We start from the raw sequence: 26,265 nt of genomic DNA, 5'->3' as shown, positions 1-26,265 counted from the left end.
TTAGTTTTTATCAAGGAAAGTCTGTAAATTCAAAAACCATCCTTTTAATTTGAGATATTTTGGCTGCTTACAAGCTCTTTGGCTTCTCTGCTGGTCTGAATTCTTTGGACCAGGAGAAAGCCTTGACCGAGTGGATCACCTTGTGGCAGGTGCTGGGAACAGTTGGATTTGGCTCTGGTTTGATGCCCAGATTCAGATCCTGTAATGTAACATACTCAGCCTGCTGAACATCATTGAGGGACTGAGTGCAACTTTCCCTGTTTAGAGAGGCATTGGACAAGGCTGCCCCCTCTCAGGGTTATTATTCTCCCTGTCATTAGAGCCTATGATGTGCAAACTGAGGCATGTTTTAACAGGGCTGACAAGACCCCATTGCAGTGGGCCCCCTATTAAAGTGTCGGCCCATATGCTGATTGCAGTTCCTGTGAAAAAGATCTAAAATAACTGTCGCAGCCAGGTCTGCTTTGAAAAAATCTCTTCAGCGAGAATTAACTGGGAAAAGTGCAGTGCAATTCTGATAGGGGGTAGGCAGGGGTTTAGTCCTCCAGCCGTACTGTAGGGGTACAGTGGAACAAAGGGGGTTTTAAGTACTTGGGGGCTGTTTTTAGGGGAAGAAAAATAATTGGGAGGTGGTTCTGGAAATAGTTAAGGGGTGTCTGGATAGGTGGTGCTGGCTCTTACCTTGGTTGTAATTAACTTGGTAGAATGAATGCTCTGGCACACATTGATCTGTGTGAAGCCGCAGCAGTTACAACAGGTCCTGAAAGTGATCCTGGATTTCTACCGGGATGGACTGCACGGGCTGCAGCAGTATGCTATACCTGCCCCTGGAAGAGGGGGAGCAGGGCCTCGTCTCCTGTTTGTCGGGTCTCCTCAGCGATGGAACCCCCTTTCTATGTGCTGGGCTTTGGAAGAGACGGAGCCTCTCTCTTTACATGTTTCATCTGTTACTAACTCCACGACTTAAACATAACCTCGCTCGCTCACACCCCGTGAATTGTCTATTGTAATCACCCCCTAACACAGATATGGCTCTGACATTCTAATTTGTTTTAACAGGGCAGTTTCTATGTCCCTTCTGAAAACTGCATGCAGCGTGCATACTCCTGGCACAGGAGGCTTTGCCACCTGCTGTTGAACGCACACAGAGGACTCAGGATCTATTACATGGGCCTGATGAAGGAGATCCCTGAATTGCCACAAACGGAGATTGGTAAGGAGACACAATTGTTGAACAAACAAAAAATCATCTTGTTTACTTGCTCACGTGTGAAAGCTGTGTTTTTGCTAAATCCCTCAAACCTGTGTATTTTATTAGATATTTTTCTATAAATGGTGAATGTGTCTCATTAGTGAAAAAATATTAAAAAAATGTTGCTTCAATACATGTAGAAAATCTCCATGGGCCCAACTGATAAAGTTGTTACTCATCAGTTATTAACAGCCTGTTTTAAATACAGAAATGCACTTTGATATTATGAGAATCAAGACTGCTGGTGTTTTTTTTTTTTTTTTATGAATACCAAATATGATGCATAAAAACTTAATTTTATATAGAGTTTAAATTACTCAAGACATAATGCTTTATAAACAGAGCCCTATGTAATATAACACATGCAAATTAAAATCATATTTGTGTTTCTTAGAAGAACTTCCCATTGAGGAAACACTAAAACAACTGTCTGTTGAACTGCAGGTACGTTTACATTCAAATTGTTTTACAGTGTGTACGCATTGTACATTAACACTAGAAGGACCTGTGATATACTCATACCTAGAAGCGCCGCAGCAGTCTTTCTGACGGCTGTATTGAAAACACTGTAAACAGTATAACGAAAGGCGAAGCAGTCGGATGTAATGCGTTTTTTTTTTATTATTGTAATATATCTCCTTTATTTCTGCACTCCCACGTTTCATGCTCTGTGAGAATATTTAATACATACAGACAGAAAGGTACATGAACGTGCAGCCCCGTATGTGTTACACAAGTGGAGAAAATGACATTTTAAAACCAACAACCGCCAACCTGACTGCCGCGGGCTTCTAGTGTTGAACATTCAATTGCAGCACATGGCTTGGATAAAGATTATTCAGGCAGCTTAGATGGCATACCTAAACAGATGTAAAAGTGCGGATGCAGTCAAAAAATATATACAAAAACATTTAAAGTGAGAATTAAGGGACCAGTCATATAAAGATGTGATATGTACAAATATATATAAATATATATAAATATATATCAGCGCAGCTGGAATGTAAAAAGTAGATGTAAAAGTAGATGGTTAAACAAGATACTGTACAAATTGGGCAAACTTAGTCCCAACTTTTTATTCATTTTGCTTCTAGTTCATAGTTTCACAATTGGTTGAACTTAATAGAATTATATCCCCTTTTTTTAGGACAAGAACTGATAGATAATGAAAAGCAGCTGTGTTGTACATTTTGGCCATGTGGTCACTGCAGTTTGATTTATTTCTGTACTTTCTTTAGTACATGAATCCATTTTCACAGTCATTCAGGGGCTGTGCTCTTTCCTACACTTGCACGCCCATTGCTTTGCATTACTGCCCTCTTCAGTTGCTGGGTTTTATTACCCATGTTAATGACCCAAGCGCTGTGATTCACTCTGTAAGAAACCACTGGAAATCGTCAAACAGCATGCTGTATGCTAAGCCAAAAGAACAGGGCTCCATTTGCAGAGAAGACAGACGTGCCTTTTTATACTGTGTATATGTGGGAATGACCTCAGTTTGAAGCTCAGTTGCGCTGCGGCGGTTCAGAGGGCACCATGTCCTGTACGAAGCGGCACATTTTTGCTCATCCAGGCCAGAATTCTTGTATAAAGACATTTATTTTTCATTCTAGTTGCTCTTCCTCACTGGTCCTCATTAATTGGTTTGGTGTCATTGTCAAATTGACTCAGTTACTCCCCTATTTCCATTGTTATGGTTTCTATTTTTGCATACATTTTCATAGATAAACCATAGATATTTGTGCTTGGCAAAAAACAGAATGTTATTGTGTCATAGCAAAAATAACATCTGTTATATATAGTTGTAGTCATAAGTTTACATATCCCAATGGAAATGTATAATTCTCAGAATTTTCCCAAAAACAAAAAATTATAGGAAAAATCTTTCATAGCAAAAGTTTTGCTTTTGTGGATGAGGAAAAAAAGTTGTGCGGCTTGCTTACTGCTGCATAATCCAGTTTACGTCCTGGCCATTCAGGAGCATCTTTCTTTTGTAGTATGTTCTGAAGCGGTGACTGACAAAGTTTTCCGGATTGTGGTTTTGTGATGTGGGCAGCTAATTCCACTGTCACCTGTGTACAGTAGCTTCTTCCTTTTGGTGAAAGGTTATCCCCCTGAGAAAGTATTTGTCAGTTCCAATATAAGCAAAACAGAATTGACCTTTGCATTGTTGGTAATTGTCTGAATAGTTTTGTACCAGACTAATCTGGAAACAGTCTGGAAGAGCAGCATGGTGAATGCAGCAGTGCCACCTAGTGCACAGAAGCAGCTTCCTGGTAAAAGGGTTAGAAATAAAACTGAAACATAATAAGGTGTTGTCATTTTTAAATAATACCACTTTGGATGTCTCATTCCTGGTTCCTGGAATACTTTTTTGTTGATATTTTCATTTACAGGTGCAGAGTAGTCATGATAAAGTTGTGGAGCAGATTAGCAGAGATTTGACTCGGCTCTGTTCCCATCTGGTGGCTCTGTGGAGCCACTTTCTAGACACAGCTACTCTTCAGGCTGAAGTTACATCCTACTTGGCTCAGGAACACCACACGCTAAGGGTAAAGACTTCACAGTTTGTTTTACTCAGCTAAATGTGAGCATGTTCTTTGCACCAATGTTGTATATGTGTTAGTGCAGTGCTGTTCAGCCTTCATGGTGTAACAGTGACTGATACTTTTTGCAAAGTGTAGGCACCAACATTCAAACACTATTAATCTGGGGAAAATTAATTATAAAATGTTACCTGCCATATAGTTGCTTTAACAGCTGCCAAACAATAACTTGTCTGAACATGTGCAATAAATGACCTTACATTTTACCCTAATAAAGTAGTACTGAAACCCAACAAAAAGAAAATTCTTAAAGTAAAGGAAATAGTATGCTATGATAGCTCTGTTAAAGAGTACCTTGTCCTGAAAACTGTAACAGGATGACTGTCCGAGCATACCCACACCATCAATCACATTATACTCTCAGGAAGTCTCTCCACTTACCGGCAAACTTCAAACACTGGACAATACTGTCACAATGCGGCGATGCAGTGAACAAAACCAGCAGAATGGACACCCGCCGCACGCATTCATCCCTCCGGTTCCAAATCAATCTCCGCCATGAGAGGATCTCCTCAGGACGCCTCCCTCAAGGTCTTTTCAGAGGCGCTGCATCCCGATGCTGCCACCATCTGTAACGGGGTGATGGTCCGCGCTTACCCCCATCCTCAATTGCATTATACTCTCAGGAACACAGAGGTCTTTAGAATGCAGGAAACAGTACTTGGTAGTGTTTACAGGTATAAATATTTATTGTGGCACTAGATACTGCACACAAATTACCACTTATTAACATAGGTTTACTTGACTGACATTTACGAGACAAGCTCACAAATTACCCTCATACCCCCATCCCAAGGAAAGACAGCATTTTATAATTCCCAGCCCTGCCTACTCCTAACAGGGTTAATTATTCAATACACTTACACCTGGAATCATTTGATACGAAAATTAACTATTATTTAATAGTCATTCCATTTACAATAAACATTCATATATTTTTCATTACACGTGTTTCTTCTAATTTTTCATCTTTGTTTACAAACACAATTATTCTCTAGTCATTACCAGTAAAGACTGAACATTACCATTCTCTAGGAAGATTTCCAAATATAAGGCTAACAAAACACTTGTCCTTTCATAGTGGACCACCATCACAATGCTCTTTACAAGATGTGAGACTAGGGTGAGTGAACTACATCTCAGTTGCAGAGTCACTTACAACAACATCTCACCTGAAAGGCAGAACACAAGGAGGTTAAGTGACTTGCTCAAGGTCATACAACAACTCATTGACTGAGCTGGGATTTGAACTGGGGACCTCCCTGTTAGTAGTCTGTTTCTTTAACCACTGGACCACACAGCCTTTTATATATAGTTAGCTATGGCAACTTAATTAAAGGAAGTGCCAAAATCTAAATACAGCAATACACTCTCTAACAGGCGAGCAGCCCTGTTCAGTTATTTATTTTTAGAATGGGGTCTCCCCTTCTGCCCCTGTGTTATTTTGTATTTGTTTGTTTTATGATTTATTTGTTCTATTTAAATATGATGGCGTAGCCGTGTGTTTTGTTTTGTTATTCTGTTTTTATTCTGAAGTGTGTTCTGGCAGAGGCGAGGGAGTAACTCGTCCTTTGGCAGCAGTGAATTAAACCTTGTGCAGAAGGTGGCCGTCTCCCGAGTTAATTGTGATTAATTTGTTGCTAATCGGGAGATGGTCAACCTGCAGCTGTCTGCAATCTGGGGGGATGTACAGAGGAGAGTACAAGAGCAAGAGGAGAAAACGAAACTTAAAAAAAAGATATAGGAACAGTGAAGGCAATCGCCCAGCCTGACCTATATTTGTATGTTTTAAGTTTTGTTTTCTCCTCTTGCTCTCCTACTCTCCTCCGTACACCCACCCTTGCCTAATGTTCAGTAGCTGATGCTGCCATTCCACATGTACTGTCTCACAATCCTTCAATACAATGCACAACTATCAATCCAACTACCAGTGCCACTAGCAACACTAACTGTATTTTATACTGTTTCCAAGTAGGAACTAAGACACACACATACAAAACATCTAGTTTATGCTTGAGATGTATGCTGAGGCTGAGGCTTCTATATAAGCAAATATAGAAGGCAGCTTTGAGACTTTGATTACAGTAAGTTCTGAAAAACTGCAGAAAAATAATTTTTGGCATGAATAAAGTAGTAACAGAATCACAATTCTTATAGACCCCAAAAACATTTTGGGTCAGCACCCAGTGTTATGCAGGCCAGCTGAGTGATTTCACAGTGCTTTTGATTAAGCAGGGTTGACCTGGGTGACAGACACAAGCACACAATGTGCGTATCAATGCCCTGGAAGCAGCTTGTTACAGACGCTTCCATCCAAGCTTCTCTGGATTGAACCGTCGGCCCAAATGTTCATTAGAGCAAATGTTTCTTCAACCCTGCTGCAAATATGGCTATACAGAAATGCTTCTTGCAGAAGTGAAACCTTCACGCAGGCGTGGCTGTTTGTAATTTCCTCTGTTTATTAACAGCCTCCAAGCATTTTGTCTCGCTCAACCCGGATCAAAGCATGTCAGCCCACATCCTGAGGTGGATAGCTGTGACCTGGGTCAACCCGGTCATGACTCAGGTACATGTGTTCAAACTACACGGAATTGTGACCCGGGTAGCCAGAATACGATTCGGGACCCGGGTAAGAGTGCCTGTGTGAAAGGGGCTTTAGAGCCTTAGCCAGCGATTCCTGTGTTACCTGAAGCAGGTTACAACGTACAGGAAACAGAAACACAGCAACCTGATCTCAAGCAGGAATCGCCACTGAGTACTGTACCAGTCATAAATGTTGTTTATAATTTCCGATCTTTCTAAACAGGTCCGAAGATTTTCAGAAGCATACTTTTTCACAGAACATCACAAACATGCATCTCTGACCTTCCAAGAAGAGCTGTGAGTTGTATATCTTAATTCTCTGAAACAAAGTGCATTGTTTAAATTGTTTGATTGCAGCTACACCATAAGTGTGAATCTAAAGTACAACAGCACATAAAGTGCCAGGCAGCAGCAGCCATGTGATTTATAATGGTGTCTTATAATTAGGACTGTCAATTAATCGCTGTTAACTTCTTAATTTTTTTAACGTGCGTTAATTGCATTGCTGTGTCTTGAGCCTTTTGGCACACTACTTCAATCCTGGCTGTGGCAACATTGGACTGAGTGCAGTTATTGTTCAAACACATAGTTAGTCACTGAACCGCTCAATGGAGCAAAGCACTGAAAATTAATGATAGTTTTTTTTTTTTTTTTTTTTTTTTTTTTTTTTTTAATGTTCTGACGGCTCACTTACTTGCCTCCTGTCAAAGTGAGTTCCAGTATCACACATGAGTACAGCTAGTCTGCTGTGTGCTGAACACTCCTTCGCTTCTCAAAATACACTAGCAGCTCTTCTGCTACAGACAATAACAATACAATAACACATGAAACACATTAGTTTTGACAGAAATTCAGGATCGTTGCAGGCCATGAATCAAGCTAAGTATGATAATATAAGACTTTTTTTATCCTGTTTATTGTGTTTTCTGATCTCCAAGCTGCTGTTCAAGCTTGAAGCGCAGGTTTTATTGTGTTTTCTGATCTCCATGCTGCTGATCAATCTTGAACCGCATGTTTTATTGTGTTTTCTGATCTCTAGATGCTGCTGATCAAGCTTGACCCGCATGTTTTATTGTGTTTTCTGATCTCCATGCTGCTGATCAATCTTGAACCGCATGTTTTATTGTGTTTTCTGATCTCTAGATGCTGCTGATCAAGCTTGACCTGCATGTTTTATTGCGTTTTCTGATCTCTATATGCTGCTGATCAAGCTTGAAGCGCATGTTTTATTGTGTTGGTTGTGTTTGTAATTTCTAGATTATTGCCTCTAGTACAGTTTGGTGACGGTCTCAATGGGTACATTTCCTGATTAAATAAATACATTTTAAACAATTTTATTTACAGTTAAGGATAATAATAATAATAATAATAATAATAGCATCAGTAATAAAACACATTTAAATTAGATGGATGTAGTAATTGTATCAATTTAATATGTGATTAAAACCGAGATTAACTAAGATTTTTTTTTTTTTTTAATTGCTTGACAGCCCTACTTATAATATAACACTACATGCATATTCTAAATTGAAATAATACAGTCCAAGCAAAGAAATCTCAACAGAAGGAAAGGGGGCACTGATAATATTGCTATTGCTAGTAAGGTATAAAACATGGATTGTATTTTAAAACTGATCAGAGGGTGAACACACTTTTTAGTAATTTTTGTTGTTATTTTTTGTTTGTTTGTTTTTTTTTAATTGTTTTATATAAAGTTATTTGAAGTCATTTATATAAGGTCCTTTTATTTTATTTTTTGTTTTGTTTCAAGCATCCAGCGACAAAATGAGATTGCACCTCAAGCTCGGGGTTCAGAGTATCTCTCTAAGATGCCTCCTCTGCCTGTTGAGTGCCTGGATATAGATGGGGACTGGAACTCTCTTCCCATCATCTTTGAAGACAGATATATAGAGCTCCCCAGTGTGGGTCAGTAATTGTTTCTATGTATAGAGCCCATACATTCAGTTCTGCTGTGGGCTGCGGTTGTGAGATATTACCACAAACATCTTCCAGATTATGTTGAATGTTGAGTCTCTACCTTGTTTGCCTCTTATGACTACAATTACTTGTTTCAACATTTATTTATTTTTTGCAAAAATGATAATTAAAAAAATATTCATACCCTGACAAAGAAAATTAAATTAATAGCTAGTTGAGGCACATTTAGCAGTAATAACCTCTTTTAAACGATTAGTATATTTGTCAATGAGATATTACCACAAACATCTTCCAGATTATGTTGAATGTTGAGTCTCTACCTTGTTTGCCTCTTATGACTACAATTACTTGTTTCAACATTTATTTATTTTTTGCAAAAATGATAATTAAAAAAATATTCATACCCTGACAAAGAAAATTAAATTAATAGCTAGTTGAGGCACATTTAGCAGTAATAACCTCTTTTAAACGATTAGTATATTTGTCAATGAGCTTTTGGCTTGATTCTTTAGTGATTTGTTTACCATTCTTCAATGCAAAATTGTTCTAGTTCATTCAAATTCTGAGGACTTCTCCTGTGCACAGCCTTCTTCAACTCGTACCAAAGATTCTCAATCGGATTTAGATCAGGTCTTTGACTGGGCCATTCCAGAACCTTGATTTTATTCTTCTTTAACCATTCTGAAGTAGATGTTGAAGTGTGCTTTGGATTGTCGTTGTGTTGGAACGTCCAGTTGTGCTTTAAACCAAGTTTTGCAGCGGAGGGTTTCAGATGATTGGCAGGTATCTTTTGGTATGCTATGGAATCCATGTATTGAACTAAATTTCCTGTGCCATTAGAGGAAAAACAGCCCCATAGAAGGATATTACCACCTCCATGCTTGACAGTAGGTATGGTGTTCTTTTCTTTGTGCGCATCACCAGACTTTCTCCAAACTAACGACCAAATAGCTCGATTTTTGTTTCATCACTTCAGAAATCCTTTGACCAGAACTCATATCCATCATTCAAATGCTGTTTTGCAAACTTTAAGCCATTGTCCTTGTGACATTTTCCTAAGAGTGTCTTTTTCCTTGGCCTGCGACCATTGAGACCTTCACCATGCAATACTCAGCCTGTGGTTGAAATGGAAACCCCAGTGCCACTTGCAGCCAGTTCACTTTGAATATCTTTGGCAGTCAATCTCAGATTGTTATTTATTGAGTCTTGTACTTATTGATAATAGAAACAATAGTTGAAATTTGGGTACTCAAATGCTTGGAAATGTTCTCGTATGCTTCTCCAACTTTATGACAATAAATCATTTTGTGCCTGAGGGCTTCAGATAGCTCTACTTCTTCTGATATTGACTTATTGGTAATGACAGCAATCATCTTATGCCGCATACTGCTGCCAGAACTTTGACTGTGGAGTATGGAATTGATTTTAGCATTTTGTTGCTAACTTATAAAGCCCTGAATGGATTAGCAACCAGTTATTTGCAGGAGTTACTGACCCCATATATGTCGATGCACACTCTGAGATCACAGGATGTGGGGCTGCTGGTTATTCCTAGCATCGAAAAAAGCAACACAGGAGGGAGGACTTTTTCTTGTAAAGCTCCTAAATTGTGGAATGCTCTGATTGCATCTGTCAGGGAAGATGGGACCATTACAGTTTTCATGTCAAGACTGAAAACTTACTTTTATAAAATGGCTTTCTTGTCTTAGTGGGTTTTAATGTAACTTTTATATTGCATTATTATTATTATTATTATTATTATTATTATTATTATTATTATTATTATTATTATGGATGTGTGTATAAGTATATTTTTGTACGTATGCATGTGTGTGTATATATATTTTTTATTATACTGTTTGAATATGTTATTTAAATGGTATGATTGTGGTAGATGAGTGTGAAAGGGGTGTGGGTAATTCACTGACCAGGAGACAGACAGGTGTATTCGGGAAACACCACACAGGTGCCCAGTTTTATTTTAGACCGGTTATTTTTTTTTTTTTCCTCTCCGGCAGAGGGCACTGTTAACCGTGGGCTGCCTATCAACGATGATAGACAGCACCACGGAAATACCACAGCTGGTACACGAACCGCAAATGCACTCGCAGGTGCTCAAAGAAATAATAATGAAAACAGAAGGCGAAAAGAACAAGGGAAAATAAAACAGTAATAAAACTACAAATAAAAGGTGCTGCACTCGGCAGCGTTATCCCGGTCGCCGCTACCCGCACGACCCGGATCACCGTCCTACTCTCTCGGCTATCTCGCCTGCTCTTTCACAATACGCCGGGGTCTGCCCAAGGGTTCCCCGCTCTCTCTCTCTGTCTCGCTGATTCCCGGTCCCGAATCAAAGTGTCCGCACCCTTAGCGCGTCTAAGTGGGCAGACCTGAGGAAACAACAGAGCGTTATTTTATAGGACCGACAATCACCCAAGACCCGCCTCTCGGCCATTCAGAGAGGGGGAAAGTCCACACTCACACTTTCCCACCTCCCCGTGTCACTGCCATGACTCACAGGCGGTTGTTGGGCAACTGCCGCCCTCTTCCTGCAGCGATAGACAGAGATACTTCTGTATAAAAATGCAAGTAAATAAATAAAGAAAACCCTTTTATACTCTCTAAGAATGTTCGTCTACAATCTGGAATTTTCTAGACTTTTCTAGAATGAGGTTCTGCATTAACATATTAGAATTTCTAGCACCTTGTAGACAATACTATCGTAGCATCAAAGGGTATGAATACTTTTTAATTTACATTTTTGGAGTTTTGCAAAGAAAAGTGCTGAAATAAATAATAAATCTATTTCTTTTAAGGTTTTTTCCTCATCCACAAAAGCAAAACGTTTGCTACAAAAGATTTTCCCTAAAATTCTTTGTTTTCGAGAAATTTCTAGAAATATATAAATGAATGTCCGAAATAGGATTAACTAATTGAAACAATCTATTGGTATCTGCTTTTCTAGATGAGGACTTGGGCAGTGCCACACTCTCCATGCCACATGTGCCCACTGCTAGTGGAAACAAAGAAGACAAGGAGATCACTTCTTTTGAAGAGTCGGAAATGGACAGAAAAGTCTCCCCAACATGGGAGCATGCTTCTGGAAAACTACCAATGAATGAAAACCTTTTGAAAAGTTATAATTGCACAGATCTGTCAGCGTATGTTTCTTTGAGGGAAGAACATGAGGAAAGCAATAATAACCTAAAACCCAGTGATTCCTTAGAAGGCAGTGCAGTGAGTAATTCTCAGGATAATGAACCTCATGATTCAGTGCTGGAGGGAAGGATTGCTGATCCAATGGGGGGAGACAGCAGCTCTAACACTGGTCTGAAATATATTGAGGTCAGGCCAAGTGATACAGACCCATACAGAGGAGAAGCAGTCTTAGTAGTAACAACATCAAACAAAACAAACTTAAACGAGGCTGAGAGCTTATCTCCGTCTTGCCATTCAAATGAGTTGGAAGGGAAAGGGCATGAAAGCAGTGTTTTAGTTAAGAATGATCTAAATGAGTCCAATGAGTATGAATCTAAATCCACCACAAATCGAGCAGAGATATCACCTCATGGGGGCAAGATTTATGAAAATCAAGACATGCTGCTGTCTGTCACAGATACTTCCGTCTCAGAGATGGAAAGGACAGCAACAGTGCCAAGCAAATGTAAACCAGCTGAAAACAATACATATGGGGCAGGAAAGGATGGCCTCACCAGGAGCTTAAGGACCATGAAGAGATCTTCTTCTGTGATTTCTGATTCCGGGATAGAGAGTGAGCCCAGCTCAGTAGCCTGGCTGGATGTTCGAATCAGACCTCAGGACTTATCCAGTGAGCGGGACCTGCTGCACCAGCTCGTAAGAAGGCACGGCATTCACCGAAACTCCCTGGAGGGGTGTCAGACCGAAAGTAACGCAAGCTTGCCCAGTGGGATACAGGCATCCCTGACGTCAATCAGCTCCTTGCCCTATGAAGAAGAAGAACAGGAAGTGGAACTCAGCAAGCTGACCAAATCTGTCTCCGCTCCTCAGATAAGCAGCCCTGAGGAGGACCTAGAGACGAACCAGGACCCGAGACAAAGGGGCGACGAGTCTCAAAGCTGTACAGCTGTGGGAGAGAACATAATGAGACAAAATGGTCGGCTAGTTGGAAATGCGTCTTCTTTGGAGGATATCCTGGAAGGGGACATGCCAGAGTGTGTAACAATTCATAGACAAAGTAGTAAAAATGAACACAGGGACATAAACATTTGTGAGGACTATAACTGTTCCAAAGAAATTAACATACCAAGCATTCTGGAAAACCAGGTAGTTCTCTGCACGGTGGATGCAGTATTACAAGGTGTTCCAGAGGCATTTCTTTATAAAAGGTTTGTTAATGAAGAACTTCCAAAACACACTGGGACTCAACCTGACAAATCAATATTTTACACATCAGCTAGTTCCCCTATAACCCAAGAGAACTACAAAAATGACAGCATGCCAAATTGTGGTGATCAATTGGACATTCAAACAGTCCCACACCTCAGTGACAGGGTGCCAGCATTTGATTTAAAAGAAGGTGATTTGACTGAAGGAGAGTTTAGCTCTTTTTTGGACAGCACTTCCAAAGCAACTCTGTGTGAATCAGATCAGTGTTTCCATCAAATAGAACTGAATGAGGAGGATAGACTGGAGCGAGTCCACTACCATGAATGTCAAGACAATGAACAGGAAAACAGGCATGATCCCAAAACTGATAAAAGCAATGACTGTGAACATCCTGCTTTGCCCAGTCAAGCGAATTCTTCAAACATTCCTAGCTCAGGCTTGGCATTCATGAACAGGAAGGTAGTAGAGGTGGTTAACTTATCAGTTTCGTGCACTCCAACTTGTCTACCATTCTCTTCTGTGCTCAGGGATTCTCCATCTGTCAGTGGGTTTTCAATGAGGCAGGCAACATCGCCCATCACCAGACAGCCTCTGGGCTCATTTGGTGTGATCTCTTCTAATTCATTTTGTGTGGATGAAGAAACCAGTGAGCGAATGCTTAAGTAAGTGTCCGTTTTCAAAAGCAGATTTGCTAGTTTACAATACCTAACCCTTAGAAAAAAGACCCAATGATTATTCCTTGCTTTTTTCTTTGGGTTGAGTCTGTGGTATTTACATCTGGACAATCACAATGTGTTTGCCTTCAATGCAAATAGTATATGCCAGTTTTAAGAACCCTGTGGGCCAGAGATAGCTCTGTAAATATAACGATGAATGTCACATTTCTTCTCCTTCTCTCTAGTTTCTATAAGGCCAAAGATGATCTTCTAAATGAGCTGAGGTTTCGAGGTACACTGTACAGCAATCTGCCCCAGCTGGCCTCTGATATGCCATATTTTCCACCTGAGGAAGAGGAAGAGAATTTCGAGGATGGCATTCATCTTGTAATCTGTGTTCATGGTCTGGATGGTAATCATATGTGTTCTTATTAATAGCATTTGCAAACGTAGAACGGTACATATTAGCCCCATGTGGAAAGAAACTGGTACTGCACTACAACTACAAATAGTGTAAATACAGTACATTGGTAAAAGTGTTCAAATGCAGATTTGTGAAACATTATTTGTTTCAGTAAAGCAAATATTTATATCTAGTGACCAAGCCTGCATCTGAAACAGGTTGTATCGTTGGCTTCTTCGACATTATGTCTTTTACCCTGACCCTCCCTGCAGCAGCGTATCAAATTAAAGGTAGTCTTGTATCATTGACTTCTTTGGCATCATGTCTTTTACCCAAATTATTCTTTGGCAGCGCTGCTGGAGATCCAGTGATGGTGGTCCTGGGTGATGCTGTCCAATTAAGGAGAAAGAGGTGTCAGTAACTACTGTACAGTTGCAATGTGTTGCTTTTGTGTAATGCACTCAACACAAGTGTATGCTTTTTCAGGCAATAGTGCAGATCTCCGGCTGGTAAAGACTTTTATTGAGCTCGGGCTGCCTGGATCAAAACTGGACTTCCTGATGTCAGAAAGAAACCAGGTAGACCCAGTGTTACACCAGTATGACATTGCATTTACAAGAGTACAGTAAACATAAATAAATTTGCATAAATTAATGTGTAAAGCTGAAAGTATGAAGCTCAGTTCAAGAAAGATTGTCGCTTGTACCCGGTAACAGGGTTGTTATTGAGTTTGAAAAGTCAGGGCCAGATGTTTTTACATTTCCTGTGCTTATACATTAACTACAGTACAGAACTGCGAAGATTTGTGACTTTTGTTCTCACTTATCTAGGCTGACACCTTTGCTGATTTTGACACAATGACAGACAGACTTCTGGATGAGATCATTCAGCACATTCAACTGTATAACCTCACCATAGCCAGAATAAGGTAAAACAATAAATAAACAGGCCTCAGTTAAAAGTGGCATTGATGAATATTAAAGTGGTTGTAGCTAAATAATTCATTTCATCACTCATTTCCGGTTGTGTGACTTCAAGTCACCATATAGGTCTCAAATGTGCAGTTTTATAGGAAAAGAAAATGGTACAACAATTATGTAATTTCATTTAAAAATATGTTCCACACCATTTCTGCTTCTTGAGCACTAGATGGAAATAGTGAGCCAGCAGGGACAGCTTACTGCTGTGTTTTATAAGGGCTGAAATCCAGTCCAGTCCAGGCTGCTGCATTAAAGTACACTGAAGTCTTTCTACACTACAGGTATTTCTTACAACTCAAATCAGGGACCCTGATCAGGTATTTCATACAACTCAAATCAGGGACCCTGATCAGGTATTTCATACAACTCAAATCAGGGACCCTGATCATGTATTTCATACAACTCAAATCAGGAACCCCAATCAGGTATTTAGAACATAAGAACATAAGAAAGCTTACAAATGAGAGAAGGTCATTCGGCCCATCTTGCTCGTTTGGTTGTTAGTAGCTTACTGATCCCAGAATCGCATCAAGCAGCTTCTTGAAGGATCCCAGGGTGTCAGCTTCAACAACATTACTGGGGAGTTGGTTCCAGACTCTCACAATTCTCTGTGTAAAAAAGTGCCTCCTATTTTCTATTCTGAATGCCCCTTTATCTAATCTCCATTTGTGACCCCTGGTCCGTGTTTCTTTTTTTTAGGTCAAAAATTGAATCAACATTGTCAATACCTTTGAGAATTTTGAATGCTTGAGTCAGATCACCACATAGCCTGTCTGCATATGACATGCCTTTAAAACCTGGAATAATTCTGGTCGCTTTTCTTTGCACTCTTTCTAGAGCAGCAATATCTTTTTTGTAACAAGGTGACCAGAACTGAACACAATATTATAGATGAGGTATTTTAACATTACTTCCCTAGATTTAAATTCAACACTTTTCACTATATACTTGAGCATCTTGTTGGCCTTTTTTATAGCTTCCCCACATTGTCTAGAGGAAGATATTTCTGAATCAACATAAATTCCATGGTCTTTTTCAGACTCCTTCTTCAATTTCAGTATCTCCCATATGATATTTGTAATGCACATTTGTATTGCCTGCGTGTAGTACCTTACACTTTTCTGTATTAAATGTCATTTGCCATGTGTCTGCCCAGTTCTGAATGCTGTCTAGATCATTTTGAATGGTTTGCTGCTGCAACAGTGTTTGCCACTCCTCCTATTTTTATGTCATCTGCAAATTTAACAAGTTTGCTTACTATACCAGAATCTAAGTCATTAATGTAGATTAGGAAGAGCAGAGGACCTAATACTGATCCCTGTGTACACCACTGGTTACCTCGCTCCATTTTGAGGTTTCTCCTCTAATCAGTACTTTCTGTTTTCTGCACGTTAACCACTCCCTAATCCATGTGCATGCATTTCGTTGAATCCCTACTGCGTTCAGTTTGACAATTCATCATTTTGTGGGGGACTTTGTCAAAAGCTTTCTGGAAATCTAAATAAACCATGTCATATGCTTTGCAATTATCCATTGTCGATGTTGCATCCTCAAAAAAGTCAAGCAGGTTAGTTAGACACGATCTCCCTTTCCTAAAACCATGCTGACTGTCTGTTACCATGGATTCTGTTACCATATAGGTAATTTTCCATTTTGAATCTTATTATAGTTTCTGTAAGTTTCCATATAATAGAAGTCAGGCTTATTGGTCTGCAGTTACCTGGATCGGTTTTGTCTCCCTTTTTGTGGATCGGTATTACATTTGCAATTCCCCAGTCTGTCAGTACAACCCCTTTGTCAAGAGACTGTTTCATGATCTTGGTTAGCAGCTTGTAAATAACTTCTTTCATTTCTTTGTGTACTATTGGGAGGATCTCATCCACCCCAGGGGTTTTGTTTATTTTAAGCGACCTTATCAATTTAACACTTATGCCTCTTATGCTAAAATTATTTAAAATTGGATAGGAACAGTTCAACATGTGGGGCATGTTGTCCGTATCCTCCTTTGTAAAAACTTGTGAAAAGTAATCATTTTATATATTTGCTATTTTTTTCTCTTTGTCTATGATTTTGCCATTTGAATCTCTTAGACATTTACCTCCTCTTTGATTGTTCTCCTTCTGTTATAATACTGGAAAAACATTTTGGAATTGGTTTTAGCCCCCTTAGTAGTGCTCATTTCTATCTCTCCTGGCCTTTCTAACCTCCTTTTTGACTTGTGTTTGCAGTTCCAAGTACTCTTTCTGTGTACTTTGTTCTTGGTCCCTTTTAAACGTTCTGTAAAGTGCCTTTTTTCACTTAATTTTTTTTTTTCATTGATCTATTAAACCATTTTGGCCACGATCAGGTAATTCATACAACTCAAATCAGTGCCCCAATCAGGTATTTCATACAACTCAAATCAGTGCCCCAATTAGGTATTTCATATAACTCAAATCAGTGCCCCGATCAGGTATTTCATACAACTCAAATCAGTGCCCTGATCAGGTATTTCATACAGCTCAAATTAGTGCCCCGATCAGGTATTTCATACAGCTCAAATCAGTGCCCCAATCAGGTATTTCATATAACTCAAATCAGTGCCCCGATCGGGTATTTCATACAACTCAAATCAGTGTCCCGATCAGGTATTTCATATAACTCAAATCAGTGCCCCGATCAGGTATTTCATACAACTCAAATCAGTGCCCTGATCAGGTATTTCATATAACTCAAATCAGTGCCCCGATCAGGTATTTCATACAACTCAAATCAGTGCCCTGATCAGGTATTTCATACAACTCAAATCAGTGCCCTGATCAGGTATTTCATACAACTCAAATCAGTGCCCTGATCAGGTATTTCATACAACTCAAATCAGTGCCCTGATCAGGTATTTCATACAACTCAAGTCAGGGACCCTCAGAGACATAACCAAGCTCAAAAAAAAAATGGAAATAATAGAAAGACCTGTTATCATGATTTGTGGTTTCAAAGAACTGCATGAAAGAGAGACAGCAGTTTGCTCTTCTATGTCTGTCTAGTTGCTACATCACGGGGGACTTGTCTGTGAATGCCTGCTGAAAACAAAGTAGCATTAGAAAATATGTTTTGGAACAAGAAAAGGCCATTTGGCCCACCAGGTCTTAAGAACATAAGAACATAAGAAAGTTTACAAACGAGAGGAGGCCATTCGGCCCATCTTGCTCGTTTGGTTGTTAGTAGCTTATTGATCCCAAAATCTCATCAGGCAGCTTCTTGAAGGATCCCAGGGTGTCAGCTTCAACAACATTACTGGGGAGTTGATTCCAGACCCTCACAATTCTCTGTGTAAAAAAGTGTCTCCTATTTTCTGTTCTGAATGCCCCTTTTTCTAAACTCCATTTGTGACCCCTGGTCCTTGTTTCTTTTTTCAGGCTGAAAAAGTCCCTTGGGTCGACACTGTCAATACCTTTTAGAATTTTGAATGCTTGAATTAGGTCGCCAGGTAGTCTTCTTTGTTCAAGACTGAACAGATTCAATTCTTTTAGCCTGTCTGCATATGACATGCCTTTTAAGCCCGGAATAATTCTGGTCGCTCTTCTTTGCACTCTTTCTAGAGCAGCAATATCTTTTTTATAGCGAGGTGACCAGAACTGAACACAATATTCAAGATATGGTCTTACTAGTGCATTGTACAGTTTTAACATTACTTCCCTTGATTTAAATTCAACACTTTTCACAATGTATCCGAGCATCTTGTTAGCCTTTTTTATAGCTTCCCCACATTGTCTAGATGAAGACATTTCTGAATCAACAAAAACTCCTAGGTCTTTTTCATAGATTCCTTCTCCAATTTCAATATCTCCCATATGATATTTATAATGTACATTTTTATTTCCTGCGTGCAGTACCTTACACTTTTCTCTATTAAATGTCATTTGCCATGTGTCTGCCCAGTTCTGAATCTTGTCTAGATCATTTTGAATGACCTTTGCTGCTGCAACAGTGTTTGCCACTCCTCCTACTTTTGTGTCGTCTGCAAATTTAACAAGTTTGCTTACTATACCAGAATCTAAATCATTAATGTAGAACATGTCCCATGTTCGCACACGTCCACTGGGGGGGGGGGGGGGGGGGGGGGGGCGGGGGGGGGGGAGAAAGGGGGGGGGGGGGGGTGGGGGTTGGTTAGACCAATTAGTAATAACATCTTGTAGGGCGGGGGGGGGGGGGGTGGGGGGGGGGGGGGGGGGGGGGTCTAATTTAAAAACACAGAATGGAGTCTTTTTTAAATGTTCTCAGTGTTTTATATCCTACTGCTTCACCCAGTAGACGATTTTATGTATTTAAAACAGTGTAACAACAGTGCTTCTTGCCTTCTGTTCTAAACTTACCTTTGTTCAGCTTCCATTTATGTCCTCTTGTTTTTCTCTCTGCTAAATTTGAAGTAGTGTTTTGGGTTAACTTTTTACCATTTATGAGTTTAAAGACTTGATTATATTATGTTAAAGCAAATCTTGAAATGTGTTGTGTTTTGATTTTTGATTGTTACGCAAAGCTTCATTGGGCATTCACTGGGCAACATCATAATTCGGTCGGTGCTGACGCGACCCCGCTTCCGATATTACCTCAACAAGCTGCACACGTTCCTGTCACTGTCTGGGCCCCACCTGGGAACGCTCTATAACACCAGCACTTTGGTCAGCACAGGTAACAGCCTTTCATTATTGCACTGTGGTCAGCACAGGTAACAGAGTCTTTCATTATTGCACTGTGGTCAGCACAGGTAACAGTCTTTCATTGTTGAACTCTGGTCAGCACAGGTAACAGAGTCTTTCATTATTGCACTCTGAACAGCACAGGTAACAGAGTCTTTCATTATTGCACTGTGGTCAGCACAGGTAACAGAGTCTTTCGTTATTGCACTCTGAACAGCACAGGTAACAGAGTCTTTCGTTATTGCACTCTGGTGAGCACAGATAACAGAGTCTTTCGTTATTGCACTCTGGACAGCACAGGTAACAGAGTCTTTTGTTATTGCACTCTGGTCAGCACAGGTAACAGAGTCTTTCGTTATTGCACTCTGGTGAGCACAGGTAACAGAGTCTTTCGTTATTGCACTCTGGTGAGCACAGGTAACAGTCTTTCGTTATTGCACTCTGGTGAGCACAGATAACAGAGTCTTTCATTATTGCACTGTGGTCAGCACAGGTAACAGAGTCTTTCGTTATTGCACTGTGGTCAGCACAGGTAATAGTCTCTTTCATTATTACACTCTGGTCAGCACAGGTAACAGAGTCTTTCATTATTGCACTCTGGTGAGCACAGGTAACAGAGTCTTTCGTTATTGCACTCTGGTCAGCACAGGTAACAGTCTTTCATTATTGTACTGTGGTCAGCACAGGTAACAGAGTCTTTCATTATTGCATTGTTTATAAACCAGGCCTAGCTGTTTCATTGGAACATGTACTGTATTTTATTGTATTACACATAGATTCTGTCTACCAGGGTAAATCCCATCACCTGTTTTCATTGTATTATTTTTGGCACTGGCATCCATAATGAACACTCTGAGAAGATTATAGTGAAATTATAGCGTATAAACCAACCAGCTAATAAAGATGACTGCTTGTTGCTCTTGGTTGTAAATCTCCAGTAAAGGGAGATGATTTGTTATTATTTTATTTTGTTGTAGTAGTAGTTTGTGTTGAGGCATCAGGGATGTCATTGTGCTGCCACCATACTTTCCCCTTGGTTCTGCGCCCCATTCATTTTGAATTGGGACGATTTCCATGCTGTGGACTGTACTTGCTATTTACCTGGCTGATTTTTAAAACGTGCTTTATATATGCTTACTGTTCTCTGATTGTCTGATCAATGTGTTCTGAAAGACCAGTGTTTGCTAATGGTATATTCTAATGTTAGGAATTAACAATATATACTTTTTATGTGAATTGTCGTGTGTGTGTGTCCCATCCCCTCCTCCCAGGTCTCTGGCTCATGCAGAAGTTTAAGAAATCTGGATCATTGTTACAATTAACCTTCAGAGACCACTCAGATCCTCGAAAGACCTTTCTGTACTTGCTGAGCCAGAAGCCAGGTAAGTTTAGAGGGATATAGTTAAGAGTACAGCACATTATTTATTTATTTTTAAATCATGAAATTGTGTGTTTCAACTGACATGGATTTTTTTCTTTTTTAAAGTTACTTTAGTTTTACTCACTGTAATGCTTACCATTCCATAGGAATATAAGCTCCAGGACTTGTTAAAAATGCTGTGTGTATTAATATACAATACAATACAACAAATATAGTTTTATAGGATTCCATAGGAGTAATATCTGAATGCATATCGAAAATCAGATAAATTCCCTGACAGTATTTTAAAGTACCAATAAGGCTAAACATACACAACACTGACTTTCTTTAAAGGTTTGCAAAACAGTTGGATATTGGTTTTGAAGTAACATTGGTTCCATATGCCAACAAGAATTATTGCATGCCATGAATAGTATGCTTAGGAGCCTTGGTGCTATGACAGAGATTGATGTTAGGCAGTCGTGTAGGAGCCTGACACTATGAGAAGTCTGTGGTAACTTTGTTGCTGCATGGCTTTCTAGTAGCTGTGCTATCTCATTCAAGTTACAACAGCACAGTCCCATCACAAGTTTGTTCACAGTATTTCCTCCTTCCAGCTTGGTCCCATCACAAGCTTGTTCACAGTGTTTCCTCCTTTCAGCACAGTCCCATCACAGGCTTGTTCACAGTGTTTCCTCCTTTCGGCACAGTCCCATCACAGGCTTGTTCACAGTGTTTCCTCCTTTCAGCACAGTCTCATCACAAGCTTGTTCACAGTGTTTCTTCCTTTCAGCACAGTCCCATCACAGGCTTGTTCACAGTGTTTCCTCCTTTCAGCACAGTCTCATCACAAGCTTGTTCACAGTGTTTCTTCCTTTCAGCACAGTCCCATCACAGGCTTGTTCACAGTGTTTCCTCCTTTCAGCACAGTCTCATCACAAGCTTGTTCACAGTGTTTCTTCCTTTCAGCACAGTCCCATCACAAGCTTGTTCACAGTGTTTCCTCCTTTCAGCACAGTCCCATCACAGGCTTGTTCACAGTGTTTCCTCCTTTCAGCACAGTCTCATCACAAGCTTGTTCACAGTGTTTCTTCCTTTCAGCACAGTCCCATCACAAGCTTGTTCACAGTGTTTCCTCCTTTCAGCACAGTCCCATCACAGGCTTGTTCACAGTGTTTCCTCCTTTCAGCACAGCCTCATCACAAGCTTGTTCACAGTGTTTCTTCCTTTCAGCACAGTCCCATCACAAGCTTGTTCACAGTGTTTCCTCCTTTCAGCACAGTCCCATCACAGGCTTGTTCACAGTGTTTCCTCCTTTCAGCACAGTCCCATCACAAGCTTGTTCAGTGTTTCCTCCTTTCAGCACAGTTTCATCACAAGCTTGTTCACAGTGTTTCCGCCTTTCAGCACAGTCTCATCACAAGCTTGTTCACAGTGTTTCCTCCTTTCAGCACAGTCCCATCACAAGCTTGTTCACAGTGTTTCCTCCTTTCAGAACAGTCCCATCACAAGCTTGTTCACGGTGTTTCCTCCTTCCAGCTTGGTCCCACCACAAGCTTGTTCAGTGTTTTCTCCTTTTGGTTTCAGGACTGCAGCATTTTAAGAATGTTGTGTTGGTGGCATCTCCACAAGACCGTTATGTTCCCTTTCATTCTGCACGGATAGAGATGTGTAGAACAGCTTTAAAAGACAGAGGCACAGGTACAGTATGTTTCTATTCGTGGTCGAGATTATTTTCCAGTTATCACACAATATGACTATTCAGTATTCATATCCATGGACTTAGAATAAACTTCAGAAAGCACTGAAGCTTACTGTCTTGATCCCTGGAAAGGAGTTTGACGACAGCTGGGGTGGTTTAATTGACTTGTTTGTGCTGGTTGTGTTTTTTTGAATTTGTGTGTTTGTTTTTGTTTGTTTTGTTTTTTTGTTGTTGGTGTGTGCCACCTTCTTGACCAGATCTTCCTTGGAAAATAGATTTTAATCTCAACAGGATTTTCCTGGTTAAATAAATAAATAAAAATAAGTAAAGTGTTATATTGTATGCAGTGTATTTTCAGTATTTGCATTGTTTGTATTACTTACAAACATAGCAAGCTAACCACTTAATTCTAGCCTTAGCTTTCTGCATTATGCATTGCACATTTAAATCGATAAGATGGGAGCAAAGCACACTATAGATGTTTCCTGTTCGAAATAGAACATTTAATCAGTCCTCTTAACCTTTTAAGGTACAAGGGACATATGTGCCTCACAAATAAAAATGATGCTGACTTTCTTATTTTTGCAATGCAATGCATGAATCAGGGTTTAAAATGTACTAACTGGTTGAATCTGATCATCCAAATTGTCAGTTTCCTCTCAAATGTATTTTAAGAAGAAAGCATCTGAACAACCTCTCAATTCCTTGTGTACCTTAAGGGCTTAACAAACATTGACATTTTGCTATGAAAAAGCTGAGCGTTTTCAATTCTTGAATGCATCTGTCAACAGCTCAACTTACAACTGATATGTTAAATTCTTCCTCCACCAAAGGGAGTATCCCAAAAATGACTGACAGGAGACTATAGCTGTGAAAAAGATATGTATACTGTACTTCGAACTACAAATCCCTCTTGTTCATTTTCTGTCTTTTAGGCCCAGTTTACGCAGAGATGATCAACAACCTGCTACAGCCCTTATTAGATGCCAAGGAGTGCAATCTGATTCGGCAGAACGTGTTCCATGCCCTGCCAAACACTGCCAACACCCTGATCGGAAGAGCAGCCCACATTGCAGTGCTCGATTCCGAGTTATTCCTGGAGAAGTTTTTTCTGGTGGCTGGACTTAATTATTTCAAATAATATTCTCTCACGTTTTGCATAATGTGAGCATTTAGATAGCACTCAGCTGTTTGGCATGCCATTAAAAAATGTTGTCCATTAACAAATTTAAAAAAACAAAAACTGAGAAGCTTTGTGATTCTGTTGTAGATTCTGAAGTCACTCTTTACCAAACAAACTGCACCTCTTACTGTATTTGACCCTTTGTGGTCCATTTATTCAGCGCCTCTCAGGCGCGTCGGGTCCAATTTATTTTCACACGCGCTGTTTATTTTACACATGCTGTTTAAAAGTAATTTTATTCACAGCAAAACAGATTTAAAAGGCTCTGCATATCAACAATATGGTATTGGACTGGAAAGGAACATTTTTTATGTCGGACCTGGTCCAACATAGGACCGCAAAGGGTTTAAGTTACTTAAAAATATTGGAACTATTTAAACTGGTGTTTTACAAGCATATTGGTAATTTGTGGTAACAGAGTACATTACTTCACTTGGGCCTAATTTGCAAAATTAACTGTTTTATAGGCTACACATATATTAATTGATGACAGAAAATATTGTATTAACTTTTTTATGGTCATATTATATCTTTTCTCATGGAATAACCACTTTTCTAACACCAGTTTAAAATGTGAAAACTTGAAAACTACCAAAGCATGTAGACGACTGGTTTGCTTTGGCCTGGTTTGAGGTGAAAACCAAGCATTTTTACGCATTTTTTGAATTTGCATTGTGTTTGATCTTTTACAGGGTTTACAAAGTTTGCGCTAAGTTTATAAAGGCACGAGAGAGGTGTGGATGTATCCATTAATCCCATCAGAAATGGATAAACACACACACACACACATATCTATATCTATTTAATTTGCCTTGTGACATGTTTTCAAATACTAAGCCATGGTTGAATGTGAAGGTTATTAAGCTAGTTGCTCCATAGTTGTGATTTTCATCCTCCTCAGTATATTGTTCAGCTTCTTGTGCCCAGTCTTCTCTTAGTCTTAGTTTACAGCATAATATCAAAAATCAGAACATTGAAAATACGAATGGCTCAGAAATCGATATAGAAAACATTGTACTGTACTGGTAAAGTACTGTACACTACAGTACTGTGAAACTGAAACAAAAACGATGCTTCAAGTAAAGCCTGACCCAGTTTAAAACTACATGCATACATTTGTATGGCCATTCTACTGTTATTAATATTACACCAGCTTACAGTATGTGCATTTATGAATCTAATTTAAACCAAATGCAGCAAAAGTAATAAATAAGTATGTTCTAAAATACAATTTGTATGGTTCGCTACTGGCCACAGTACTGTATATCCAGCAATGTAAAGAGCTATTCGTGGACAAAACCTTGGAAATAGTTTTCATGATGTTGTCAGATCATTTTACTGAGAACCTAAACAAACTTTATTGTGCATGTGATATACTTTAACCCTGAAATTATAGTGCATGTTTCTAATTGAACTTCACTGAAGGTTAGATCATATTTGTTTGTTATATCCTGTTGGATATCTGTTCAATTAAATATACATTTGTGTGTGAAGGGATGTATAACTGCAATGTAAAAACATGCCAAGCCGTTTGTTTGTATGTATTCAAAATGTTGAAATGATTATATATATATATATATATATATATATATATATATATATATATATATATATATATATATACACACACACACACACACACACACATACAGTGGCTTGCAAAAGTATTTAGACCCCTGACCAATTCTCTCATATTACCGAATTACAAATGTTACATTGAAATTTCGTTCTGTTTGATATTTTATTTTTAAACAATGAAACTCAGAATCAATTATTGTAAGGTGACATTGGTTTTATGTTGGGCAATATTTTTAAGAAAAATAAAAAACTGAAATATCTTGCTTGCATAAGTATTCAACCCCCACACATTAATATTTGGTAGAGCCACCTTTTGCTGCAATAACAGCTTTAAGTCTTTTGGGGTAAGTGTGTACCAGCTTTGCACACAATGTTGGAGTGATTTTAGCCCATTCTTGGCAGATTTGCTCCAGGTTGTTCAGGTTGGTTGGACGACGCTTGTGGACTGCAATTTTCAAATAGTGGATAAAAACCCCACTGTTGAAGGATCATTGGTAAGGCTGTGAATCTGAAGGAAAATGAAGACCAAAGAGCATTCTACAGAAGTTAGAGATAAAGTAATACAAATGCATAGATTAGGGAAAGGGTACAAAATAATATCCAAGTGTTTGGATATCCCAGTAAGCACAGTTGGATCAATAATCAGGAAGTGGAAGCTGCATCACACCACCCAGGCACTGCCAAGAAAAGGCCGTACAGAGTTCAGTAGCTGGGAGTGGAGTAATGGTGCACAAGTCAACCATATCAAGAGCTCTGCATAACACTGGCCTGTATGGGAGGGTGGCAAGAAAGAAGCTGTTACTCAAAAAGTACCGTCTGAAAGCACGTCTGGAGTTTGCCAGAAAGCATGAGAGTGACCCAGCTGTGATGTGGGAAAAGTTTTTGTGGTCAGATGAGACCAAGATAGAGCTTTTTGGCCTAAACTCAAAGCGCTATGTGTGGCGCAAACTTAACACTGCCCATGCCTCAAGACACACCAT

At 39.4% G+C, this 26,265-nt stretch overlaps 1 protein-coding gene across 1 annotated transcript in view; it reads left to right on the top strand.

The window, feature by feature from the left end:
- The window catches only part of LOC121313695 (protein FAM135B-like), a 109,237-nt gene extending 83,913 nt beyond the window's left edge, over positions 1-25,324 (top strand). The window contains exons 8-20 of the mRNA XM_041246494.1: positions 1,060-1,213; positions 1,647-1,696; positions 3,649-3,804; positions 6,665-6,738; positions 8,213-8,367; positions 11,345-13,409; positions 13,649-13,815; positions 14,293-14,384; positions 14,637-14,734; positions 19,303-19,454; positions 20,734-20,844; positions 22,410-22,523; positions 23,460-25,324. Coding sequence (XP_041102428.1) covers positions 1,060-1,213; positions 1,647-1,696; positions 3,649-3,804; positions 6,665-6,738; positions 8,213-8,367; positions 11,345-13,409; positions 13,649-13,815; positions 14,293-14,384; positions 14,637-14,734; positions 19,303-19,454; positions 20,734-20,844; positions 22,410-22,523; positions 23,460-23,665 — 3,594 coding nt within the window. The 3' untranslated portion in view covers positions 23,666-25,324. The remainder of the gene's footprint in view (positions 1-1,059; positions 1,214-1,646; positions 1,697-3,648; positions 3,805-6,664; positions 6,739-8,212; positions 8,368-11,344; positions 13,410-13,648; positions 13,816-14,292; positions 14,385-14,636; positions 14,735-19,302; positions 19,455-20,733; positions 20,845-22,409; positions 22,524-23,459) is intronic.
- Positions 25,325-26,265: the final 941 nt, after the last annotated feature.

The sequence above is a fragment of the Polyodon spathula genome, chromosome 3 (genome assembly GCF_017654505.1).
Source record: "Polyodon spathula isolate WHYD16114869_AA chromosome 3, ASM1765450v1, whole genome shotgun sequence".
NCBI classification, from domain to species: Eukaryota; Metazoa; Chordata; class Actinopteri; order Acipenseriformes; family Polyodontidae; genus Polyodon; species Polyodon spathula.
The sequence above is the reverse complement of the archived record's forward strand: the minus strand, read 5'-3'. Positions and strand labels throughout refer to the sequence as shown.